At 38.4% G+C, this 26,770-nt stretch overlaps 3 protein-coding genes across 6 annotated transcripts; 2 read left to right on the forward strand and 1 right to left on the reverse strand.

The window, feature by feature from the left end:
* The first annotated feature begins 6,524 nt into the window (after positions 1 to 6,524).
* Positions 6,525 to 11,904, forward strand: LOC128744576 (leukocyte receptor cluster member 8 homolog). 3 transcript variants are annotated; one of them, XM_053841692.1, is made up of 5 exons: positions 6,525 to 6,648; positions 6,757 to 8,623; positions 9,063 to 9,261; positions 9,323 to 9,530; positions 9,857 to 11,904. In XM_053841692.1, the coding sequence occupies exons 2-5, from the start codon at positions 6,818 to 6,820 to the stop codon at positions 10,071 to 10,073; spliced, it is 2,430 nt and encodes an 809-aa protein (XP_053697667.1). In that variant the 5' UTR covers positions 6,525 to 6,648; positions 6,757 to 6,817; the 3' UTR covers positions 10,074 to 11,904. The 3 variants fall into 3 exon arrangements, with proteins under 3 accessions (XP_053697667.1, XP_053697666.1, XP_053697665.1); XM_053841691.1 differs by having other exon boundaries at positions 6,757 to 6,841; positions 6,902 to 8,623; positions 9,323 to 11,904; XM_053841690.1 differs by having other exon boundaries at positions 9,323 to 11,904.
* Positions 11,905 to 15,564: 3,660 nt separating this feature from the next.
* On the reverse strand, positions 15,565 to 18,227 carry LOC128741904 (carnitine O-palmitoyltransferase 2, mitochondrial). Of its 2 annotated transcripts, XM_053838016.1 has the most exons (3): positions 18,081 to 18,227; positions 17,235 to 18,014; positions 15,565 to 16,964 (listed from the first exon to the last, which is right to left on the reverse strand). In XM_053838016.1, exons 2-3 carry the CDS (start codon positions 18,007 to 18,009, stop codon positions 15,754 to 15,756), a joined length of 1,986 nt encoding a protein of 661 aa, XP_053693991.1. In that variant the 5' UTR covers positions 18,010 to 18,014; positions 18,081 to 18,227; the 3' UTR covers positions 15,565 to 15,753. The 2 variants fall into 2 exon arrangements, with proteins under 2 accessions (XP_053693991.1, XP_053693990.1); XM_053838015.1 differs by having other exon boundaries at positions 17,235 to 18,227.
* A 3,782-nt stretch (positions 18,228 to 22,009) lies between these two features.
* Positions 22,010 to 26,766, forward strand: LOC128740378 (uncharacterized protein K02A2.6-like). Its single transcript, XM_053835917.1, has 2 exons — positions 22,010 to 22,023; positions 26,049 to 26,766. The coding sequence occupies exons 1-2, from the start codon at positions 22,010 to 22,012 to the stop codon at positions 26,764 to 26,766; spliced, it is 732 nt and encodes a 243-aa protein (XP_053691892.1).
* Positions 26,767 to 26,770: the final 4 nt, after the last annotated feature.

The raw sequence follows: 26,770 nt of genomic DNA on the forward strand, positions 1-26,770 counted from the left end.
TATAGTTGGGCCTTCGCTGGAACGAAACTGGATGTCAAAAATGGTTGTCAAATTAAAACTGACAATCAGTCGTCAATTCTTTCAAGGGATAAGCAAAAGTATATCAACTTGTAATTCGCGTTAATTTTCAACATTTTTTGAAATTTTCAGTTTATTTAAAAAAGAAAAATTTCCGAATATTACCCGTTTCGCTTCACGAAACTTCGATTAGCTCAAAAAATTGAAGTCGCGTAGCTTCCGATTCTCATTATTGTTCTCAACGTATTGGACGATTAAATTTAGCTAAGACTAAGGCTAAGTCTAGCAAATGCACTTTAATACATCAGCTTACTTAGGTCTTTTCAAAAAAGTAGCTTTTTTATACGGTAGACATCGCAGCGAGAGTACAGGACTATAGGCGTTTTTGACAAGCTATCGCCCGCTTAGAGGCGCTGCATAAAAAATTGATGAAAAGTAAAATCGCTGTCAAACTCCATACATTTTTGAAAAAAGCTGAAATAAAATGCAGTTTTTGATTAACCCTTTCAATTGTCAGGATTTTAGATAGCGAAATATTGGAAGAAATTTGTTTCTCTACGTTAAGGTAAGTGAAAATATTCGAATTAATCAACTTTATGGCAAAAAAAGTTAATATTTGATTTTGTACCGCATGAAACAAAGGTACATAGAGTCAGCTGTAAAGTTTACATATCCTGGATAGAGAATCACCAATTATTTTCAGTCTTTAGTGTATTCTAATGTGTTTTCAAATGCTAACGGATATATTTTCGTGATTAGCATCACCTGCGCCAACAACCAAACATATATAACCTATCAGTTCGTAAACATAAATACACTTGCGAAGCTCTAATAATTTCCCGAAACAGAAACAATATATATCAAATGAAAGGAAATGCTTTTTCTTATCTTTATTATCCATTTTCATCTGTTGGCAATTCAATAAAATATTACATTTAAAGTCGAATTCCATATAGGTGCCAGCAAGCATTTTGGGAATTGCACTTTTTTGTAGTTCCAATAATCACAACCAGGTAGCGAACGGTTGCTCTTAGTTTTGCTCGAATTCGCCTATTGCGGTGCTTCTTAGTGCATTCCACTTCAGCTGATCTACAAAATTAAACAATGTTTACATTTTTACACTCGAACAACAAACAATCATGAATGTATCCATAGTAACTCCGTCAGGGCGAACTCGACGCTCGTCCAATAAATGTCAAAAGATTGTGCCAACTTGGGAACTAGGGAAACAACTAGTGAAAAGAAAAAGTAATATATTTTCAACAGTGTCTTGCCCCTCGCTTCAAACCTAGCTCAAAAACATCCCATCAAGTGGAATGTTTTTGCCAAACTTAAAACGTTTGCATGCTTCAAGAAATATTTATTAGAAAGGTACTATCGACTCGACCGTGCATTAGTATTGGCACGTATTGGTGTCCATTGTGACGTATGAAAGTTCAACTTTCCTGATGCTTATATGGAGATTTGCACATTTTTTTAAATTTTGCATAAAATCAAAGAATTTTTATTTTCGATTCCTTATATTTTGAATCTTTATGTTACAGCGAATGTATCGACATGAAAAACAAATAGTTTTTATACAAAAAATCACACATATCCCTATTGCTTAAATTGTTTGTACGCTTATCAACTTGGCGAGGATGGTTCTTGGCAGGGCGGTAGCTACAATTTTGACGATTTATTCCCCAATATTGAAAGATTCTGCATTAAAATTTAGATTTCACGAACGTTTGCTATAGTTTTTCAATTGGTATCGCTTGAACCGCTTATCACGTGCAATTGCAAAAAGAAAACAAAATGTAGTGTTCATAAAACGAATAGCAAGAATTATTATTTACCGTTGTAAACTAATTTACGCCGCAGAAATACCTTCTGAATATGTGTTAAACTCGACGGCGCAAAATGTCTGAAACAAATGGACATGTTTTTCAAGTATAATCAATATATATAGAATGCCAGTGTCGCTGCAGTGCGCGTGGTAAACATCACACATGTATAGATAATGTATTTACATTATATATGGATATGTGTGTGTGCCTGAGATACATCAAAAGAGGAATCTCATTGTCAAACTTTGACAACCAGTTTACAAATAAGGCTGCCAAGTAATGCGATTGGAAACTTCGCTTGCTTCAAATTTCTGAAAAATCGGTGCAAAAGGACGCAGTTGTGGGATTCAATTCATCCGGACGAAAAAAAAAAGAACGTTTGAAAACATTTTACTAGCATGAAAACACAGGGATGAACGCACTGATGACAGCACCAACCAGCGCACAGATAAAGAACAGATAAAAAACAATGAGCAACTTTGACAATGAAGTTCCCGATTCACAGACTTAATACAGATTGTTAGCATCATGTTTACCACAATGAGTCCTGTAGAAAAACAGCGACACTGGCATTCTATATATATTGATTCTACTGTTTTTCATGTCCGTATTTGACGGTCTATTCATAAACCTTTCCAGATAAATTTTCGGACAAAAGCATTTCGTGGGAAGCTGCGGAATAATGTAGTATTAGCTTTGTAATTACTGCCTTTTCTTGTCATCAATTTGCACAAATCTTCAATCGCGCAACGTACGATTCTGCAGATAAGACATGAAACCACAGAGAACAGACATCCAAGCTAGAACAAATATTTCGTAATTTTCTGTGTAAAAATTCAAACGAAAAACCGTTAAAATTACAACAGTTATCAAACGCCGCCTAGCCTACGAAGCGCCAAACCAAATTGACTATCAATCACCGTCAAGTATTTCCGTCAATTAACGATGAGAGATAACACTTGAAATAACTATCGATATTACGGGGCTGTTTATCGAAGATTTGATGGATACTATTTCGAACAAAACTAGTCAAACATCAACAGTAATAATAATGCTAATTAGCATAACAACACGATAACATCAAAAGAAGACCGAATTTTGCCACGTGTGTGTAACAATGAAGTTTGACGATACTATCGATACCACACTACTGTGTTACCTGACTCACTGCGAAATGCGTTGTATTCGCGGGATCGTGTTGGTTCGAAAGGTTTCGAAAAATATCGCCCTTGTATCGAAAATATCGTTAATTTTGATCACTAAAAATAACGTACTTAAACGTTATATTTCATGTGCCAGTAGTACGCAATAATTGTATTGTGAAAGTGAATTGTTATTTATGCAACTTTTTACAAATTAAATGCAATAACAAAAGCACAACTTACAAAAAATCGTTTGTTATCGATATTAACTGCATATGCGTTATAAACGAATAAAGCGTATGGTTACGTTTTATTTCAATAATACGCATATTCGCAGTGAGTCAGGTAAAACAGTAGTTTCGATAGTATCAACAAACCGTTGTACCATTCCCATCGTTCGGTTTGTTTACTGATGAGCTTTTGATGTTTTTTTTGGTTTTTGTCAAGGGGTCGGTCACTCGGCACAGCCGTTTTTATGTTAGGCGACTTGAAACGAACCGAGCTGTGCCGATGCTGTACCGAAAGTGCCGAACTGCAAGATTTGTTGAATTCGTTAAAATCTGATAGATCTGGCAACCGTGCGAGATGATTTTGACAACTGGCAGTGCTCCCATTTCATATGTAAAATTGAACCGGAGGTGTGTAAAGCCCTATAAATGTTATTTTTATAAGGCTTTAGAGGTGTGCCGTTTGATATCTCTGCAGTGCCGGGGCACTATGTGCTGAGTGTCCGACCCCTTGGTTTTTGTATAAGTAAAAAAGGGAAAGAAATATATTGGATTTCAGTTTTGACAGATGCTTGCGGGTGGCGCCGCCATCAAACGAATCGCCAAACTAACAAATACGAGGGGTAACTTCGGGTAACTTTAACGTGAACGAGGGGTTATTTCGAAATTACAAAAATTTACACAGGTTGGGTATGCCAGCCTGGATATCTGTTCTCTGTGATGAAACCGAAGATCAAAATCGTTTTTAAATATACAATAGTTACCCTTATTAAGCTGTATGCAAGTGAGATGTTGCTAAAAATTGAACAGAGAATCACGTAATAATATATCGGAAACACAAATATCCGTAAACAATGAAAAAATAACACGAATAACAAACTCACAGTGCAATCACAGAGAGTGCAATCGTACACACTTAAACGATTCGGTAAAATTTACCGAAATCTAAACAGCTGAACGTTCGGTAAAATTTTTTATTGCACCAAACATTACTAATGATCTGTAAACGTCGTTTGGCACCATCGAAATTTTTACCGAACGTTCAGCTGCAGAGATGCCAGGTGATTTTTTGAAAAGTCTTCACGAATCAAGGAAAAATGTCTTCATTTGTCTGCTTTCGGCTCTCCGCCCATTTAAATTGCATGGTGAAGACATGTCTTCACATGTCTTCAAGTGAAGACATTTCACTTTTTTGTAACAAAAATGTCTTCAAAATGAAGACATGTCTTCACTTCTGGCATCTCTGTTCAGCTGTTTAGATTTCGGTAAAATTTTACCGAATTCGGTGCTTTTTGTTAAGTGTGTACGGCTTTTTGAACTTTCATACGTCACGCACAAAATTCAATATGGCTGTTTATAGTACCTGTGTATAAATATTTCTTGCGCATGCTATTGATTACTATTGATTACCTAATTAATTCGTAAATGATACCCCAGTGTCACAAATGTCATTCCCATACATTTTTCGTGTAGCCAACATCTCATCTAGCCCACAACAAACTTTGCCTCGGATGAAATGTGTTTGTGAGTAGCCCGCTCTAACTTGTGTATTGGTAAGCGCCCGAACAAAGTTGGTGTTTTGCTTTTTTTCTTTTTGTATCGGACGTGTAGGAAGCGTAAAAAGATGTTAGCCGCTTCTTTACCCTTCAGTTCCACGCGCCTGTGTTCTCCGTTTGCCGCACTTCAGAACATATATTGCAGGTTGCAGTGAAACAACTAAATGCACAGCAACTGCAAGGAAACAGCCAAAGATCTGCAATCAGTGCTGCGATCTAAATTGCCATTGCAGTGCTTCATAATAGAGAATAGTATCAGCCGTTTTTCTTCTTCAAACAATATCAATCAAATTGTTTCCATTCTATTTTCTATTTTCAGAATATTTTTAACAAAAATTGTGTGATAGAATCTAAAAACATCACATGTTATGCTGCGAGCATGTTTGTTACATTAATGCAATATTTTACTCCAAAGTTTTTCGAAACTTTAGCATCACTGGATACGAGCACAACAGCTCTGACAGCTTTTGGTAAACAAACATAGTGGCACCGAATTTTCGTAACATGAATTTATGTCTTGTTAAATTTAGGTCACTTTGCACTACATGTTGAATTATTTGCAGTTGTATATTTCGAAATAACCATCAAACGATCCCAAAACGTCTCTATTATCTCACTCTTCTTCTGCGTCTACTGTTTAGCAATCACCAATTTGACGGCTCGCAAAAATTTGACATGAATCAATGACAGCTCGCTGCTGGGATTTTACTTGCATTTTGTCTGCAAGTTCCATGTATTTCGCGTTTTTGATGCAATCTGCAATATTTACATTCCTTTAGGCTGTGAACCATTTCGCGAAATTTTTAACTTTTTGGTTAAAATTTGACAGTTCGATGGTTATTTCTCCTTGAGTGGTTGAAATCAGTTCAGAATGTGAACCATTTCATATTTGACGGATTGATAGTTTTTTTTGCTCAATGAGAGCATATAAGGTGAGGATGAAAATATTGTTTTTTTTTGTCCGAGTTGAAATCGGAGGGATTTTTGGTGTTCATTTGCTTTTATTTGATAGATAAAATTCATCTCTTTTCAAACCGGGTTGTTTGAACAAATTTATAATGCGATAAGCATCCATACCAATGTAAAAAAAATCTAACGAAAAATCAGTGAAACTTGTCGAAGCTCTCTTCCTCACCTGTGCATATCTCATTGGCTCTCAGAACTTGGTTAAAACTAACCATGCTCCCGAGCTGGGTTATTTTCGGAAAACCATCGAAATGTCAAATTTTAACCAAAAAGTTAAAAATTTCGCGAAATGATTCACAGCCTTCATTTATGGATCAAAAGGTCTGTGCCATAAAGGAGAAAAGAAAGGTTCACAGCCTTAGTTTTACCATGAACGCGCGGAAAGAAAACGTGCGATGTATTCGCGTTGACGAACGTAAGCTGCTGCTACCTCCAAAAGTTTACTGTAGGGGTGAAGCGGAATAGCGATTTCTTAAAGAGCGCAAGAGATCGAAACATTTTGGCAGATTTTCACCCACACGTACATACGGGCATTTCTATGAGTGTTAAAAAGATCGTTTAATGCCGTCAACGCGAATTAGGGAAATGTCAAAAATGCTGTTTAAATATTACGAACACGTCCGCCTTTATGGCTCGTAAAAAGCTGGATACGCCTTACTGGAAACCCCTCGTCCGCATGTAATCATAGGTAATCATTTCTGTTGGTAAACCCTTGGATTCGAGTTTCGAATTCGAGTATAACTGCTGACTCTTTTAAAAAATCTGGCATTTCTGTTTCAATCGTCAATCGAGTCGTCACAGAAAAGTGTGCTGGTGCATAAAGTTCACGTTTAATAAAAAAAAACTGCAGATTTTTCTGACAAACCAATATTGAAAATTAGCTAGCCAAATAGATCAAAAGGTCATACAGGTAACTACCCTTAAAGTGTCTGTATAAAGACGCAATCGACGTATTTTATTTGTTGAAAAGATTTCAATAAAAATCCGCCATCTTGAATTTACCCTTTTGTATTTGCAGTGAAAATTAGGTCGTGAGCAGCAGCATATAAGCTGAAATTAATAATTTGATTCATGGTATTATGAGTAGTGCTAGTGAAACTATAGTAAGTACTGTGTTACCTAGTATTCGTATGAACACGCCAGATAACTCCGGTCCGTCAAAGAACGGTTTTTCCGATAACAACGGTTTTGGAATGGCCTACCAATATGCGCAGTATTGCAATGCGTACTATCAGCAGTTACAGTTCAACACTGGTGGAGGAGTCCCCACTAATGTTCCGCCACCTCCACTCCCGGCCGTTGGACCAACAAACTTATCCGTTGATGATAACCTCGGAACTTCATCATCTACGTCGCCATCTTCAGGTAGTTTATTGAACAAGACAACATTTTTTAGCTCTCCCCAGCAGCAAACGGACGGAAGTATGCCAGCTTTTAAACAAGCTCCCAGTCAGTTTGGTCCAATTCGATTTAACATCAGTAAACAGCCGCAACGGGTTAGCCCTTTGGTTCAATCGAATCCGTTAAATATTGGACCTCAACAACAACAACAATCTCAACAGCAGCCACAGCAACAGCAGTTTAATCAAAATGGCAAGCGCAAGAAGAAAAAGAACAAAAACATGAACGGAAATATAACAAATCAACAGGCTACGAACAAACCAATATTTAACTCAGTAAATATACCACCTTTGATGCCACCATCAGGAGATGGAAACAGTCATTACCCGTTAACTATGCAAGTTCCAGATCTTAGTCGCCCTCCGCCTCCAATCCCGAATCGCTCATCTATTGGGGGTACAATCAGCACTGCAGTACCTCCGCCGCCTGTGGCAAAAAAACCGGACCCGTTTAATAATCCCACAGATGCTTGGCCAGAAAGTTTGAATAATTTTGTTGCGCGGTGTTACGCCAAATGCAAAACAGATTTTGATAAAGACCAGATCGATATTTGTTTGAAAGGTCGTATCACAGCAGCCGCGAACAAAGGTGAATTGTGGACAAAAGATTGGGATAATGAACCAGTACCGAGTGTACATAGCGAAAGGGAAACGATTGTTCCTAATAGCAAACCATCAAATTCTGGAATTGTAGGGAGTATCAGTCAGTATCAAAATTCCCGAAGGAGTAACAGTCCCAATAGCGGGAGCAACAACTACAATCAAAGACATTCTCAGAACTACACGAGGAAAAGTGTAGCGAATGTTGCAAATCAACATTCGCTTGGTTCTCGTTTGGGCACAAAATCTGGATCGAAAAAATCGCGCAATTCTCGCTCAGGGTCGCGGTCTCCAAGCAGATATCGCAGTCGGCATAGTCGTTCTTCTAGCACCGAATCTCGGTCACCTCGTAGAAAACGTCATTCTTCGGATAGTAGCGAGGACAGTCGCACGTTCTCTAAAAACTACAAATCCAAGAATCAAAAGTCGAACCTGAAGTCAAAATCTGGTCTTTCAAAAAATCAGAAACGTTCTGGTTTCTATTCGGAACATGGTCAGATCGGCGGTGATATTGATGGAGACCAGGAAGCACTCAAGAAACGAGCAGCTCGGTTTAATAACTCTAACGCCAAAAAAGTCTCGCCTCCCACTCTAGCATCTCCGTTGAAAAAACGATTACAGATGCCATCGCAGTCCCGCTTGTTCGTCGAAGACACGACAGGTGACAACGACACTGGTTTAGATTTATTTGATCTACACATCGTGGGTACCTGTCGCGATCTGGAGAAAAACTTCCTGCGGCTTACGAAAGCGCCGGCTGCGTCCGAGGTACGGCCAGTCGAGGTGCTTCGATACTCGCTGCAGAACGTTAAGAACAAGTGGATTGAAAAACAGGACTACTACTATGCATGCGATCAACTTAAGTCTATCCGACAGGATTTGACGGTGAGTACAAATGATATGTGGCATTTTAAGACGATCACAAAATTAAATTTGAAAATATGTATTGCTATATTTTTATTTAGTGATCAGTTTGTCTTATAATCGTATAGTTACTTATTGGACAGTGGTTTAAACATTCTGTAGTAGGTACCGTTATTAGTCATGGTTGGCCAAATGATGTTCCAGTTTAACTCAAGCTCAGTTCGGCTCAAAATAAATTATTTGAATTTGGATTTCAGTGGAATGTTTGTAGTCGTATGTTAGGGGAACTTATTATTTCGTGCGGTTTTAAGTGATCCTAGATTGGCAGGAGATTTTATGTACAGTAAAGTGACTATTTTGATTAGTTTGATGTACCAAATATTGTAATTCGCATAGTCATAATTGTCATCTAAAGCGTTTTTGTGCTCTCAATCTTGTACTAATATTACTTATTTTGCAGGTTCAAGGCATTCGAGATGAGTTCACGGTTCAGGTATATGAAACGCATGCCCGCATAGCAATGGAAAAGGGTGACCACGAAGAATTTAATCAGTGCCAGACTCAGCTGAAAATGCTATATTCAGAGGTGGGAGGCGAGAACATATTGGAGTTTACTGCATACCGAGTCCTCTACTATGTTTTCACCAAAAACACGCTTGGTAACATTTTGTTGGGTGGTATATATGTGTTCGGTAGTATATGTTTGTTTTCATTTTGCAGATCTGACCACTATTCTAAAAGCGCTTACTCCCGCCGAACGTGAAAATGAAGTGATACAATTTGTTCTTAAACTACGTTCGTCGTGGGCTCTTGGTAATTACAGTAAATTCTTCCGACTGTATCGCAAGGCCCCGCTGATGGCTGGTTATCTGATCGACTGGTTCGTTGAGCGAGAGCGCAAAAACGCACTGAAAAACATTTTAAAAGCGTACGTATTTCTCCGAGTTAGGTATTTGGCAACACAATGTGTGGTCGTTGCTCATTGCGTGGCACGAACGGCTACATTACATTTCTTAGGTCTTAGGTTTTCAATTAGGTTCACCGAAATATTTCGTTCGTGCCGCAGTTATTTGTTATTCAGTTTTGATGCATTCCGGTTTTTTACAAGAGGAATGCTTTCTACTTTATTCCAAATAATTCTCCTTCTAGGTGGACGGAAATATGATGGCGATATCTCCTTTTATCTAACCCTTATAAAACATAATTATTTATTTTGGTCAACAATAATTTATATACTATTTATCATACATTTAGTTACCGTCCCAGTTGCCCGGTGGATTATATCAGTGAAACGTTGGCGTTTGAAAGCGAGGAGAGGTGTTTCGATTGGCTCTCGACGTTCAATTTCACCTTCATTTCAAAGCAAGAAACCCCTGGTACTACTGCTGGTGATGCTGATTCGTGTGGCGTGACTACGACTAGTGTGAAGAAACTAATTGACTGCAAGATCAGCGCGAACGTGAATTTTTAAGTTCCAATTGCTATTCCGCTCTGCTTCCATCGTTTCGTGTTTTCTACGCGATTAGGGTACATGTCATCCGCCAATCGCTTTTGTCGACCGACCTTCGCACAGCTGATCGCTCATCGTTGGCGTCTTTATAGCGATCTATTCTGTTGGATAAGATTTGAACTAAACGGTTTCTCCGAGGTCACATTGAGGAAGCATATGATTCGCTGGTTAGAGCTCATCTTACCTTGATCAGTAGTACAGCAGGAAAGGTGGAACAGTGATGTATTGAAGATAAAGAAATTGTGTGTTATGTTGTACGTGACGTGAAAACTTATAATGAACATTACCGGTGTATAGTGCCAAGGTCGCTAGTCTCTGTGGTGATTGTCGCCGAAGCAAGCTTCTGGACGAAAGGCACCACATGCTCGAGGATCTCAAATGGATCAGCAGCTGCTCGGAATTTCAGCCAGGCCGGTCTGTATTGACCATTATGTGATAATAATTATGGGTATGAATGTTTTGATGGTATACCACAGCTTGTAAATAATGTTATCTGCTGTTAATGGCGCATATCGATCAGGAAATCGTATCCAAATTCAAGCTATCTCCAAACATTCTCGTCGAACGCATTTCTACCCAACGTGCTCAGACTATAAAGCGGTCGAATTATTAAAATCTGGACTAAAATCAAACATGATCATACTGGTAGATGGTTGGTTCATACGCCGTGTCATTTAGCAGAAAGTCATCCAATCAATACCTCCTATACTTCTATATAGCCGACAATTGATTCGTAATAATTTGATTTGATATGGTCAAATTGTCAGCATCAGAATTGCTTGCCAAGCTGTTAGCAGTCGAGAATAAATGATGCGGGAATGCACGATCTCGCAATGGAAGTTCAGATGTCCACATACAAATACACACAAGGAGCATTTTATTGTCGCTAGTGACAGTTCAAATAAAATAAATCAACAACGGAGGGGTGGCAGACACTGCGATGACGTGTAGGAATAACCGGACAACAACAAGGAAGGACCTCCACAGGACTAGCGATCTCTTCATCCAACGGTTGTCACGAAAAACAACGCGCGAGTGTATTCATGACCAATAATGAAGCGGAACTCTAAAATTGTCTCTCTCGGAAGACAATGGTTTCCCGTGAGGATAATCTGTAAATATAATTTAATAGTGAAGAAAGGATAGGCGGACCAAGTGTAAATATCCTAGCAATATGAACAATGTTTGAACGTTTTATAGTATCGCATTTAGTTTCGGAACAAATGGATCACTTTTCCGAGCAGTGGTGCGTTGTGGTATTCTTTATGGGAATTTATAGGTAATTCAAAGTCACAAGCAAATGGAAAACATTCGGACGCGGAGAGCTAACGCTTTCCCACCATCGATGGTTTTCAGAGAAAAAATCAGCATTTTCAACCCTCCAAAAATCCTTCCGTGAGCAGAAAGATCCTAATCCCGAAATTCCGTCTAAGTTACTCAAAAGATCCTGTCTTGCTGCAGACTGCAGATATCCTATCCTACGTCACATCCTATCCATTTGTCAGTTCTAAGCTGACATCAACATGTCGACAACCCGAGCAAATGTTGAAGGCACAAGCGCATAGGCTGTGAAAGTGAACGAAGCAAAAAATATTTCCTGGTCTTTCTTTGTTTTGGTTTTTATTGTCATTTTTCATTAACTAGTTTTATTCAAACTAATTTTATGATATTAAATGTTAAAATAAATTTTATTATAATTTGATCCACTTTTACCAATAAGCAAATGGCTTCAAATCAATTATCATCCTTGCTTCGTAGATTATCGACCATAGGGCGGACAAATAAATGAGATCTAGAAAATTCAATTTGTGTTACCTATATCTTGATGTTGAAGAAATACATGATGACACCTTGACAGTCTTATTCGCAGTGATAATTAAAACAACTGCTTTTTTTTTGTAACTTTTCGAATCACAGTTATATTTAAAACGAGTGCTGAATAATTGAATCGGTTGTTTGAGAAACCCCACATGTGCTTTTGACACAATTGTAAGGAAAACAACAAAAAACTGATTTTCTCGAAATATTTTCAATCCCAACTAAAAGAGGTTTGTGGAATCAACCCCTTTCCAGAATTAGAAAGAAGATGTATAAGGAATCCCCGAAGATTAAAAATTGTCAAAACTCGTGAAAATTGTCTCATCTCAGGTAACCAATAAGCATTAAAATAAGCAGTAAATCAGTCGTTTATTAGCATACCTGGCGTTTTATACTGCAGGTTGTTGTTTATCAGCTTTTCGACTGCATAACTGTTGTAAATTGGCATCCACAATTCTATTTAAATTCTTCTTGTTGGTAACTAGCTGCAAATAAGCATTGTCAGCACCATGGTGTATAGAGCATGGTGAAACGGTATGCCGAAAAGCAGAAGCAGTCATATTGAAAAAAGCTATAAAAGTCTGTGACGTAGGCATCTTTTTTACAAAAGCTTACAGTCTAAAACACGTGCTCGTGTTATATATACAACAACATCAAGGCAGGCGGAGTGCGCTTTTCTGATGATGACGTTCTTGTCATAGCGTAACTATCAGAGTTAAAGCAAAGTATTTATTTCTAAATCAAAAATCATATTTCTATTTATGTATCATTTAATAATAATGTATAACAGTTTTTCATAAACAGGTTTTTTCTTGAAAGTAATGAACCGAAGCATCTGCTTCTTGTTCATTGTCAATTTTTATACGCTTTTCTCGCCTCCAAGGTATCAGCGTATTCGGGCCCGGCTTTAGAGTTGATTGTTTCAATAGGCACCTCTACATAGTACGGTTCCGACGATACTTTCTATGTTTGGGGGATGATTTGCGTGACAATTTGAATGGTTTGAATTTGTGGTGCTGACTCAACGGCAGCCTGTAGAGGATCTGACAATTTATCATGTTTTTGGATCTAAGCCGTTTGCGCCTTTGCGGTGTGATAGAGGAGGTTCCTTGGTGAAGCGTTCATTTCTTTGACGGGTGCGTTTGTAAAATTTGCATGCACTTGCTATGGCGCTGCACTTGTGTGGCAACGATCACTTCACTACAGGGGACAGGGATAAAGGTAGCGGTGATTTTTACTACTTTTTCGTACCATCATGCAAATCGAGCTTGTACAAATGAATTCAACTCCGCTGCAGTGGTTTTAACCTTGGAGTTTACGCATTCGAGCTAATAGTCGTGATCCCACTATAAGACAGGTAAAAAGTTTCATTGGCAGGCGACGGATTCGCAGATGCGCTTTCTCCCGTTTCTGCCATTCTTTTATAATTAGCAGCTTGCTTTCGTTCACCTCATCACCATGAACTGGATAAAATTCTCCTGTGCCGAATGATTAACGTCCGTTTGGAAAAAGAATGCGTGTTGGTTCGCCGGTATTTGGGTGAATTTGCAGCTGAAAAGAATACATTAGAACCGCTTATAAATATTATTACAGTATTACTTACCTTAATTTTAGTTTTCGTAAAACCAAACAAATATTTTGTCATCGATCACAAGCAAGTGATTCCTTTTAGCAGATAGCAAACAATTTGTAACAAACATTTGTTGCTATGGGTGTTGTTAATAAAACCAAAGCAACGAGAAAAAGCTGCAAACTTCCTACGTCACAGAGCATCGTGCCGTCCCTTGCCCTGCACAACAAAAGCTTTTACTCCACTTCGCCTACTGTTGATCATTAGCGTTTCACCATGCTCTATACATCATGGTCAGCACTATAAGAGGGCTAGCAGTCAAGTATCCGCATATTTTGCCAAAATAGCATTTGAGTAGCATTTAAGGCAACTTAAATGCTTATTGGCTTGCTTTAAAATTGCATTGGAAATGCTTATTGGTTACCTGAGATGTCGAATGAGGCTGGTGGGGTTTCTCAAACAAACCGGTCTTGGGCTATGGGTATATGTTCCAAAATGATGGGAAACATGGAGCCTCAAACCGAAAATAATTCTCTAACAAGGTATTTCGGCTATAGATTACGTTAAATCAAAGCCAAGCTTAGGTACTATGTTTGTACGTTCTGATTCCGAAACTTTACTTTCTGTTTTTATGCGACACACTTCGCAACGGCTAGGTACAGGACAAGAGGACTAGAGCTATGATCCTATTCAATATAACAACCAGCCTCACCTACAGCTGAGATTCGAAGATACGACGACTGGTTTTATAGTCCAGCGTTATACTTTGATGTCTACTGGAAATCTAATCTCTGTTCGAAATAGACAGTTTAAGATGGATCAGTCTCTAAGCAAAATACATCAGTCACAAAAATGTGAGATATTCATAATAAACTTGAAAAATTTCATCGTGTGCTAACAAAAAAGAATACAATTAATAACAGTAATATATCCATCCGCTGAGGTATACTCTGAAAAGCGTATGTAGTGCAGCTCCAATTTTTGGTTAATCTTTTATTTGAACACACAGAAAATCAACATGACTATCTGCAGCATTAGCATTCGTGGCTCGAGCAGCATGTTGCTTACAATCGTGCGAAAGTTTTTTGCCTTATTCATCTGTCCTGTCCTGTGTCATCATATACCTCATGAGAACAGGAAGGAAAACGGAGTTCCCTCCTGATAAGGAGATTTTACAACAGGAACACATGTCTCACGGCACGAGTGGTTATACTGATACCAATACTATGGGCGTAGCAAAACTGTGGGTGGGCAGGAGAGGGGTTGGATATTGTCGTTCGATGATCCCATGTAGTAAGTATGCAGAACAGTAATCGTAGTGCGTGTAAACATAATTCACGGCGAGGTCTTCTGTGACTGCACAAATATCTCGAGTAGTTAACTTAGAGATTAGGCAGTTTTGCTGAGAACAGCACAGTTCAAGTTTTCAATATCCGCCGAAAAAAATTCCCATTGCGAAAATATGGCTTCTGAACCAATGGAATGGCAAAAGATGGCGAATTTGTATAGATATAAATTTGTTACCCGTTGTTTATGTTTAATCATTGATTTGTGCAATCGGCCACGTTACTGTTGTCGACTGTTCGGCGCCGCTACAGAGTTAATAGCCCCGTAATTTTCTTGTACATATACTCTAATGCTGCGAAGTCTGTCGATAAAGAAGGGTCAATTTCTAAAGGACATTTTCACCCATAGCTTTGCTTTACTTTTTAGACGTGCGGTCCTTCTGGGGACCAAACGTAGGCTCAGACCACTGTTTCGTAAGCAAGATTTGCCTTCGGTTGTCCACGTAAATGCGTGAAAGCGTAAATTGGAGACCAACAAGCAGGACACGATTGAACATTCACCAGTTATCAGCGAACTGATGAATGATGTCGAGGTTGTCTGCGAAGACTAGGAGTTAGCTACTTTGGCAGGATAGTACTAGAGGTCAGTAGACCTTGATGAAGCTGAGTTCCACAGGGGCTGTGTAAAGCAAAACCACAGACGAGATTTCGAGTATGTTTTAGGTAAAATAAGATACTTCTTTCATATAAAAATTTATTGACGAATAAAAATGCGATTATACTCAATATAAAAATACTTTAAACCTCAATAACCAACTCTGTAACGAATTTAGGAAAAAAAGCTTTATAACAAATTTATCATAACTATGATTAGCTTGCGATACATTGCGTTTACATTTGGTCTTATTCTTAGATCGAATTGCATTCGATAAATAGTACGACATAAAGCATTCTATAGTACCGGAGCTTAATTTGCTAACGGATTTGATTTCTTCAGTACATCAGCTATGTCTTCGAAGGCACTTTGCAGGCAATTAATGAATTCATTCCCATTTCGATGCTGCTTGTAGCTTGTAACTACACTTCCTAGAAATTTTTCCTGTATGTTATAACCGATGCCATACCCGTCTTTGACTACGGGTCCAAAACCACCAGCCAGCAAAGCCGGTGATGATAACGTACTAGTGGATAGTATATTATGGTTTAACGCAGCATATGATGGATCTTCAAAAATACACGGCATCGGAATGTCGTTTAGTTCTGCTGTATGCCGAAGGCCAAACAAGTGCCTATCGAAACCTTGTCCCATTGCGGCGTCTTTGGTGAGTTGTCCGTGCAACATGGAGCATTTATCCATGATAGCACGCAATTCAGCTGGCGATGCTGGATTTTGTTTTCTTTCGATGGTTTCGCAAAATTCCTTGGTAGCTACCGTGCAAGGACGCATGGTCTCCGTTCGACCATGGCGAAATGCTGCAGTGCTGCAGGATTCATAAGTAGCCACGAATTTACTATGTTGTTTGAAAAAGGCTAATTGAAATCCTAGCTGCATTATCGAATCAGGACTAATTTTTTGCTTTTTGCAAATGTTCTTATTAATACCGTCATATTTAAGGTAGTTCATATCTAATGAGTCGGTTATTGTGCTATGATGCTTTTGAGCCGTTAATACACCTTCCCGAATACGGTCATCCAGCTTGAACTCGATCGTCTTGACTACATCTGCAGACTTATTATTGTCTCTTGGTTGCATACCAGGGTGAACAAATGGAGTACTTAAAGTTTCTTTGTAGATCTCTTGAAAGTAACGTAATACAGCAACACCGTCTCCCCAAGAGTGTTCAAAATTTATACCCGTCGTTCCATCCTTAGCAACGATAAGCGAAAATGACTTATCAAACCAACGATTCGTTCCATCTCCGAAAAGAAAATTTCGGATCGTTGGAATGGGTTGATCAGGATTACTTGTTTGATTGTCTAAGCATAGACAGAACAATGCAGAATCAACTTTACGCAATGCTTTCTCATTACCGATCTCACTAAGATGGTAACGAATTTTGGCCCACGTGTCACGGTTTTCCGTGGTTAGTAAGCCGAGAGGGCTCTCTGCAGGAGGTCGTGTGTCTTCCAAAACATGCTTGAAACGAGCAAGTAACGTTTCCGGTTGCTCAATCTCTCCTAAAATTAGAATAAAAGGAATAAATAGGCATTAGTTAGTTTTGTTTTTAGTACGCATGCAACGATTTTAGGTAGGTATGCATATTTATTGTGGACTGCATGAACTTATATTCGTAAGGAAGGGATCAACCACTTTTCCCGAATACAAAGTGCTTTGTAGTGCTAGACATTCTACATCAGATATTCGCTCAAATTAAATTGAATAAATGAAAAATTGGCTTAAGCTTATACGTTATTCATTTAGAATTTAGAGTCCGTTTCCATATTTACCTGCACTATTCAGGACTTCTACAGAATAGAGATGACCATTACGGACGACTAGCAAGTGCCTTGACTTTTCATTCCGGTAGATTCTATCCTTTCCCGTTTCAGGAATTCTTGTAGCTCCGAACAATCCTCCATATTGACTCATATCCAGTGGAAATGCCTTGAATGCATACGCAACGTATGTTGATATTATTGAGGGCGATAGCGAAGCCACTGTTCGGAACGTTTCTGTATCACTTTTGCTAGGGTTAAGGTGAAAAATTTCTGGCTCGAGTAACTGCGCGCGGAGCGATTTCATGAAGCGCAAAGAACTTATCACTAAATTGGTCGTGCGAATTAGTTGATCATTATAAGCTCCTTTTGGGTCAGGGTTCATTAATAGTAGTGGATTGTAATTTATAGGAAGCGGTACGCGATCTCGAAGATACATATCAAACCAAGGATCAGAAATATAGCTGGTATGTTTGTTTTTGGAATCCTTCTCTTTGAGAAGTTGCTGAAGTTTGGGACCCGCAGTTGTGGCAAAACGGTTTACGTTATCCTTTGTTTTGCGAAAGGCTTCTTCAATTAACAATGGCTTTTGACCCGCCAGGTAGCGTTCACAAGTCTTTTCAAGTTTCGGAATCGGAAGCCTAGGCAGTGATGCTTGAAAATGCAACATTGGGATTCTGGTCCGTTGCAGATACTGGTAGTCATTATTGTTCAATGATTGGGTACTTTTTCTTCGGTGCCGTACATCAACGTAATTGCGTGGAATACGTAGAACTTTGCTTTGCATCGTGACTTTTTATTCAATGAAAAAAAATAAATAGTAAATTTCCTTTCGGTCAAGTACAAAGTCCACTTTACTTGTTCAAAGTTCAGCAGTAGATATACGTAACTACGATAACTTTTAACACTTATCTGCTGATTTAGAGATAAAGAAACTAGATAATATTCAGTTGCACTTGCGGTTTCAATTCAATAGTACGTTTCTCTTTTATGTTTTCTCTATGACAAACAATAATGAAAATAATGTCCCTTTGTGTTTTAAAAGTAAATAAAAGAGCCAGCAACGCAAAGGAATAACAAACTGACAGCTGTTTAAAAACTTAAAAATACTTGATTAAATTTTAATCAAGAATTTCATTAGAAAGGTGCTATCGACTCGACCCTGCATTATAGCACAGACAAACAGACATAACTCTTGGAAGAAAAATTATTGTACCTCACATTTAGCCTGAACACTAGCACCATCTATGATCGACATTCCCAAACATCAAATAGCAACATGGGTATCCCTCGAAGTAGCAAGTATTTTTTATGGGAAATTCCCCTTCTTTCGTTAAAAAGCGCCACTTTGACCAAAACGGAGACATTCCCAACTAAACCTAAATTTGAAATGACCGTTTAATCGGTACGAAAAATGGAAAACGAGTCCCCTTATTAATATCTTGGAGCCGGCAACTGCCAAAATCCCGGCGTTGCTAAGTCTATGCACCGAGAGTCGTTGGAACTGGAAATCAGAATCATCGCAGAGGATGAATCAGATGAACGGATGTGTAAAACAACAATTTGCTGCGATCTTTTGGAAGACGTTTTTCATTTTGCGTTAGGATTTGTTTGAGTTTCGAGCCATTGTAGATAGTTATCTACAAATACGCAGTTTCCGTCTCGTCGATCCATTCGCCGAAAATCACTTTACTTACTTATTTACTTATTCCGAAAATCACTCGAACCATTTTATGCAGATTCTTTTTAATATAATTTAAGGAAACAAAATTAACCGGCACAGTTCAAAACGAGTCATTCAATTGTAACTAATTTCGAAAAATGTTGTTTACTTTTGTCCGGTTTACATTTGTGTAAACAATTTGATAGTTACTATAGTAACTGTGAAAAGCTTTAATGAGCATTTGACGAGGGTTTTGCAAGCATCGACAGACATTGGCAATCAAAGCTTGTTCTGTTGGTGATGTGAACGCCATCTAACAAGAGCACACCCTGCTCAATTAAGATGAATGTCTGTTCTCTGTGATATTAGGTACGATAATTTTTGTTGATTTTTCGTCCATGAGTTATGTCTGTTTGTCTGTGATTAAATTTTATGTACCTCCCGGTAAACCACTCGTGAAATGCCTTTGTAGTTCTTTTACAAAAATAAAGCTTTGTGACGATAAATCTTTACGTTTAATTTTCAATAATATCGATACGAATATTTGAACTTCTTCATAGATCGATACTCGCATTTAAAACATTTTCTTTGTCAGTAATTTGATAAAAATCTTTAAAGATATTACACTAAATTTTGTTCAGTATGAAAGTATCGCAAAAACTTCAATTTTCTTCGCAGATATTTATCTAAAACTACTTCTGTTTTGATATCATTGTATCTTTTAACATTGATAAAGGATAATGAAGAATGGCATCGATGCGTATACATGTGCATAAATGATGTATGTTCAACTCGAAATTAACAATATGTTGGCCAAATCATTTGAACTGAGCACTGAACCCAAACATCTTCTTCTGCGTTTCGCCAAATTAGTTCGCGACTCTCGTAAATAGACGAATTCGCCAATATGTTAATATACATGCATGGGGTCCTTTAGAATATGATTGCCATTTTAATCTAAGCTCCTCAAGAGTAGTCGTAGATCTGAGGATTAGTGGTACAGTTTAGAAATGGCATGGGTTCGAAACTTGCCCGAGCCAAAAATAAAAACAAAAAAAATTTACGTAAAGATTAATAACGAATTGGCGACAGAAATTGATATTTATTTTCGAAGATGACGGTTGATATCGATATTTTGGTGAAGATCTTTATAAAATAAACTTTAATTTTCTATTAAGTATGTAGAAATTTCTTTTAGAAATGGTAACGATCGCCATCGATTTTCTCTATTGGTGTCTTTAAAGACTGATATATCGAAAAATGAAGAAACATGAAGAAATGGTTGCCCGGGCTGATGCTTTATCATCCCGGTAAACCACTCGTGAAATGCCTTTGTAGTTCTTTTACAAAAATAAAGCTTTGTGACGATAAATATTTACGTTTAATTTTCAATAATATCGATACGAATATTTGAACTTCTTCATAGATCGATACTCGCATTTAAAACATTTTCTTTGTCAGTAATTTGATAAAAATCTTTAAAGATATTACACTAAATTTTGTTCAGTATGAAAGTATCGCAAAAACTTCAATTTTCTTCGCAGATATTTATCTAAAACTACTTCTGTTTTGATATCATTGTATCTTTTAACATTGATAAAGGATAATGAAGAATGGCATCGATGCGTATACATGTGCATAAATGATGTATGTTCAACTCGAAATTAACAATATGTTGGCCAAATCATTTGAACTGAGCACTGAACCCAAACATCTTCTTCTGCGTTTCGCCAAATTAGTTCGCGACTCTCGTAAATAGACGAATTCGCCAATATGTTAATATACATGCATGGGGTCCTTTAGAATATGATTGCCATTTTAATCTAAGCTCCTCAAGAGTAGTCGTAGATCTGAGGATTAGTGGTACAGTTTAGAAATGGCATGGGTTCGAAACTTGCCCGAGCCAAAAATAAAAACAAAAAAAATTTACGTAAAGATTAATAACGAATTGGCGACAGAAATTGATATTTATTTTCGAAGATGACGGTTGATATCGATATTTTGGTGAAGATCTTTATAAAATAAACTTTAATTTTCTATTAAGTATGTAGAAATTTCTTTTAGAAATGGTAACGATCGCCATCGATTTTCTCTATTGGTGTCTTTAAAGACTGATATATCGAAAAATGAAGAAACATGAAGAAATGGTTGCCCGGGATGTTCCATATAGATCATTTTGCGATGACGTCATTTTGCCGTCAAATGACACCACTTGGTGGTTTGTTTACATGTTTTTTGTCACATCCAGCAGTTTCGATTTGAAATTTCGTGAAGGATTACTGCATCAATTTCTGTAAAACGCATGTAAGGCACTTTCTCTTCAATAAAAACTATAAATTTCTATCATTATCTGCCGGACAAAGATAGAAAACTCAATTCAAAATTTAACACCACGTAAACAAACCACCAAGTGCTGTCAAAAAAGTGTGGTTAGGAGCTCCCGTGTGTAGGGATCGAGCGGGGCGATGCGATAAGAGAAAAATATTGTTTGTTTGTCTGTGGTTGAGGACTTAGAAGCAGTAGAGATAGGGTCACGTACTCTCCGCACTGAGAGGGTAATACTGGTGTGAATAGGGAGAAAGGAGAAATAAACTCAGTCTTGTGATTGATCGTGTCGCGTAAAGACGTGTATTTATTGCGCATTTACAGTTCGCATTTAACAAAATGTCCGTCAATTCGCGAAATCACCACAATGGCGCAAGTTGGTAGGCTTATTAGTGAATTATGTTCAATTATTATAAGTAAATGAGATGTTTTGCTAGGCGCTGAAATATTGGCTCAGATGTTAATTGAATTTTAGATAATGTGCGCGTGATAAAGACATTGAAAAGTCGCGGTTTTGTTGTATGAGCCTAAATTAAAGGATGATGAAATATGTTTATTTTAAAAATACACGGGTTGGATTATTTCCTCAAGTGTTAATTTTGATTAGTCAACGATGTTCATAGGATGTTGGCAGTGAAAACATAGGTAGATGGGTGTAGAAAAACGGGGTGCATAGGAATGAAATGTGTGCATGGCGGCCATGTTGAATAGGCGCCTATACGTGTGAAATAGTGGCAGGAAATGAACTTGCGATAGCGATGTGTGAGTGTGTTGGAAGTACAGTTTCGTTCGGGGACAAATGAGTAATGACAAGTGAGTGGAAAGTTTTAATCCGTTGCTTTTTGCCTTCAGCTGCTATTTGCAGCACGATGGATAATGGAAGCTAGCTATGTGACACATACATAAACGAAAAGCAGTAGCCGAACAGTTTGGGGTAAGGATGTATGCGTGGGAAGTATGGCATCGCACGGCAGCCATCGAGTGGAAAGTTTTTATTCGGTTGCGCTATGGGCGCTGGTTGCAGCGCGATGGTTTGTGGAAGCTTGCGTTTACAGCGGAGGGGGAATAAGCTTGGGGGTAACGATGTGTGTGTGCGACGTATAGCGTCGCTTGGCAACAGGTGAGTGGAAAGTTTTTTATTCGGTTGCTTTCTAGCTGCTGTTTGCAACGCGATGAGTCATGAAAGCTTGCGGCAGCAACATGTACGCACTTACACAGGCGAAATAGTAGTGAATGCTTGGGGTAACGTTGTTTGTGTGGGAAATATGATATCGCGCGGCAACGAGTGAGTGGGAAGTTTTATTCGGTTGCCCTATGACCGCTGTTTGCTGCGCGATGATGTGTGGAAGCTTGCGCTTACAACATCTACGCGGTTACATACACTATCGAAACAGCAGTGGGAGAATAAGCTTGTGGTAACGATGTGTGTATTTGCGGGAAGTATGGGTATGGCATCGCGCGGCAGCCGTTAAGTGGAGTTTTTAGTCGGTTGCGCTATAGCCACTGTTCGCAACGCGTTGAGTTATGAAATCGGGTACCGATTTGATATTTGGTTAAATATGAAATGCCTTCAAAATTACTAATTTACAATTCTTATAAAGGATTAAGGATTTTAACTACATTAAGGAGCCAAAGTTGCATGATCATTATTTGTTTATGTAGTTGCGTTTTTTTTTTTAACAAAACATCTCGGTTTTATTAGTTTCATATGTTCGTTTAGGCGTTCTAGAAAACGATTTATATTTCAAATTTTGTTTTAAGCAGCATTCGGTATTTATCGTAATATAAATGTGGCTGCGTTTTTACAGATGGAAATGCAATTTTTAAGTCATTGCTGCTAGTTAAGGTAGCTATGATAAAATAATGTAAGGGTTAATTGCATTATGCTATCTCTAGGGATAATTAGTAAGTACTTTTGCATGCAAAAATCCATTTCCCCGAGAGGAAAATAAAAGGTATTGCATTTCCCTGAGAGGAAAATAAAAGGTATTACATGCCCTTGAGAGGGTCACAGATTGATATATTTCCCCGAGAGGAAAATAAAAGGAATTAGATTCCCCTGAGAGGGTCACAGTTTAATACATTTCCCCGAGAGGAAAATAAAAGGTATTACATTCCCCTGAGAGGGTCATACAATAATACATTTCCCCGAGAGGGAAATAAAAGGTATTACATTTCCCTGAGAGGAAATAAAAGGTATTACATGCCCTGAGAGGGCCACATATTAATACATTTCCCCGAGAGGAAAATAAAAGGTATTACATGCCCCTGAGAGGGCCACAGATTGATACATTTCCCTGAGAGGAAAATAAAAGGTATTGCATGCCCCTGAGAGGGCCACAGATTAATACATTTCCCCGAGAGGAAAATAAAAGGTATTACATTCCCCTGAGAGGGTCACAGATTGATACATTTCCCCGAGAGGAAAATAAAAGGTATTACATGCCCCTGAGAGGGCCACAGATTGATACATTTCCTCGAGAGGAAAATAAAAGGTATTACATTCCCCTGAGAGGGTCATATAATAATACATTTCCCCGAGAGGAAAATAAAAGGTATTACATTTCCCTGAGAGGAAATAAAAGGTATTACATGCCCTGAGAGGGCCACAGATTAATACATTTCCCCGAGAGGAAAATAAAAGGTATTACATTCCCCTGAGAGGGTCACAGATTAATACATTTCCCCGAGAGGAAAATAAAAGGTATTACATGCCCCTGAGAGGGCCATAGATTGATACATTTCCCTGAGAGGAAAATAAAAGGTATTACATGCCCCTGAGAGGGCCACAGATTAATACATTTCCCCGAGAGGAAAATAAAAGGTATTACATTCCCCTGAGAGGGCCACAGATTGATACATTTCCCTGAGAGGATAATAAAAGGTATTTCATGCCCCTGAGAGGGTCACAGATTAATACATTTCCCCGAGAGGAAAATAAAAGGTATTACATGCCCCTGAGAGGGCCACAGATTGATACATTTCCCTGAGAGGAAAATAAAAGGTATTACATGCCCCGGAGAGGGCCACAGATTAATACATTTCCCTGAGAGGAAAATAAAAGGTATTACATTTCCCTGAGTTGGTCACAGTTTAATACATTTCCCGGGGAGGAAAATAAAAGTTATTGCATTCCCCTGAGAGGGTAATACAATAATATATTTTTCCGAGAGTAAATAATCGGTTTTATTTTTCCCTTAGGGTCATAACATAAATACGTTTCCCCCGAACCAAACATATTTTTTATGGTTTTAGAGAGGGTGTAGAATTGAATAGTGTTCTATATTTCTGTATTAGCAGGAACAGCGAAATATGCGAAATATTTTGCTATTAACCATTTGAAATCCTATAATTTAAATAAATCTTTCCGAATAGGTGACGCTAATTGACGAAAAGAATAAAACAACAAGTAGTAAGTAGATTTTTACATGTATTTTTTAATTATTTTCTTTTAGTAATAAAAAAGCTTTTAAACCCAGCGTTCGTTTGCTGGCTAAGGCTCTTGAAGCAGAAAGACGTCGAAGTGCATTGTTAGCAGCCAAACTTAAAAATGCTCTAAAGTTTAAAAGATCTTGCAACAAATGGATTGAAAAACCAGCCGAAGACGCGGAAGACAATTTTGAATTGATGCCCCGTAACTCTACGATGCGTGAAATTTCGCGATCCGCTGATGAATCTTCATTCTTACCTTCAATGTCGTTCGCTTCTCTGCAGATTGCAGAGTGCAAGCCTTTAGAAGGGGAAGATGAGATCAGCAGGAAGTCTTATGAACAATGGAAAGATTAGTTTGAGGCGGCAATGCAATTTGCCGGAATATTCGACGAAAACATGAAAATGAGCGCTTTTCGTATGAAAGCAGGAAGCAAACTAATCGACGTGTTGGAAAGTACGCCTTCCTCCAGTTCTTCGCAATCACTTCCGTTCTCCAATGTTATGCAGCGATTGAAAAATTATTTCAGTTCTCGTGACTATATACTTCTGCAGCGACAGAAACTCCGAGCTACGATTCAAACTGCAGGAGAGAATGACTCAAAATACGTAAAACGGGTAGTAGCAGTTGCCATGCTACATGTTATGCTACATGAAAATAGCAGACATTTGACAATTTTTTTTTTGGAGGAGATGGAACGTTCAGATTTAAGACATATTTCAGGAGTTGCTGCAAACCGTAGTGCTGGCTGATTGCCCTGGTGTAGTAAATTATATGGACGACATTCTAGTTCACGGAAAATCAAAGGACGAACACGATAAAAACTTAGAAATAGTTCTTCGTCGTCTCCGCGAGCATAATGTTAAGTTGAATACTGCCAAGTGTATATTCGGTAAAAAATCGGTCAAATTTATTGGTTACTGTTTATCCCATGATGGATGGAGAGTTGAATACGACAAACGTAAAGCTATCGAGAATTTCCGTAGACCTGAATCTCTATCGGAAGTGAAAAGTTTTCTCGGGCTAATGAATTTCACAGAGCGCTTTATTCGCAACAGAGCTGAGAAAACTGAAAAGCTTAGAACACTTATTAAGTCGGATAATTTTTATTGGGCGGAGGAGGAAGAACAGGAATTCATTTTTCTCAAGCATTGAAATCGATAGCTAGACTTGGTTATTTTGACCACAAGGACAAAACTGAATTGTATGTCGATGCATCACCAATCGGACTGGGAGCAGTTCTTACTCAATTTGATTCGGCAGGAAATCCACGTATAATTGCTTGCGCATCTAAGGCCCTCACTGTTGCAGAGCAACGTTATCCTCAGACTCAAAAGGAGGCGCTTGTGATTGTTTGGAGCGTTGAAAGGTTCGCTATATATTTGATCAACATTCACTTTACTATCAGGACCGATTCAGAGGCAAACGAGTTTATTTTCGGAGGATTTCATCGAACTAGCAGAAGGGCTATTTCGCGTGCTGAAGCTTGGGCATTACGGCTTCTTCCTTATGATTTCCGTATAGAACGGGTTCCTGGGCATCTTAACGTTGCCGATGCGCTGTCCCGGTTAATAAGTAAGTCACAAGTGGATGAGCCATTCGACGATGAGAATAATAAACATATGCTGTATGCCTTAGATGCAGCGACCATGAATATTTCGTGGATGGAAATTCAAAACGCATCTGAAACTGACGAGGAGTTAAAGGAAGTTAGTTTGGGTATTCGTACAGGCAAGTGGCCTGATCGACTTCGGCGCTACGAGATTCAGGCGAAATGCTTGAAAACGCTTCATCCGTTAATTTTCAAGGATGATTTAATTGTTCAACCCAAGAAACTTCGAAAAAAGGCGTTAGAGACTGCGCATCAGGGACACATCGGTTGCGGAGCAACAAAACGGATCCTACGAGAATTTTTCTGGTGGCCCAATATGGCTAAAGAAGCAACGGGTTTCGTGAACAAATGTGAGACTTGTCTAACGATTTCCAGAAAAAATCCTCCAATCCCACTTTCTAGCCGTGAACTTCCCAATGGTACCTGGGAAATTTTACAAATAGATTTTTTGTCTATACACGGTTGTGGCAGTGGCCAGTTTCTGTTGGGTGTCGACATCTATTCTCGTTATTAGCACG

This window comes from Sabethes cyaneus, chromosome 3 (genome assembly GCF_943734655.1).
Source record: "Sabethes cyaneus chromosome 3, idSabCyanKW18_F2, whole genome shotgun sequence".
NCBI classification, from domain to species: Eukaryota; Metazoa; Arthropoda; class Insecta; order Diptera; family Culicidae; genus Sabethes; species Sabethes cyaneus.

Excerpts from the sequence above, each read along its gene's own strand:
- LOC128744576 (XM_053841690.1), top strand. The coding sequence starts at position 6,818 with ATGAGTAGTGCTAGTGAAACTATAGTAAGTACTGTGTTACCTAGTATT. Across the intron at positions 8,624-9,062 it reads CTATCCGACAGGATTTGACG|GTTCAAGGCATTCGAGATGA; the intron begins GTGAGTACAAAT and ends CTTATTTTGCAG. Across the intron at positions 9,262-9,322 it reads TTTCACCAAAAACACGCTTG|ATCTGACCACTATTCTAAAA; the intron begins GTAACATTTTGT and ends TTCATTTTGCAG.
- LOC128741904 (XM_053838016.1), bottom strand. The coding sequence starts at position 18,009 with ATGCAAAGCAAAGTTCTACGTATTCCACGCAATTACGTTGATGTACGG. Across the intron at positions 16,965-17,234 it reads AGAAGTCCTGAATAGTGCAG|GAGAGATTGAGCAACCGGAA; the intron begins GTAAATATGGAA and ends TTCTAATTTTAG.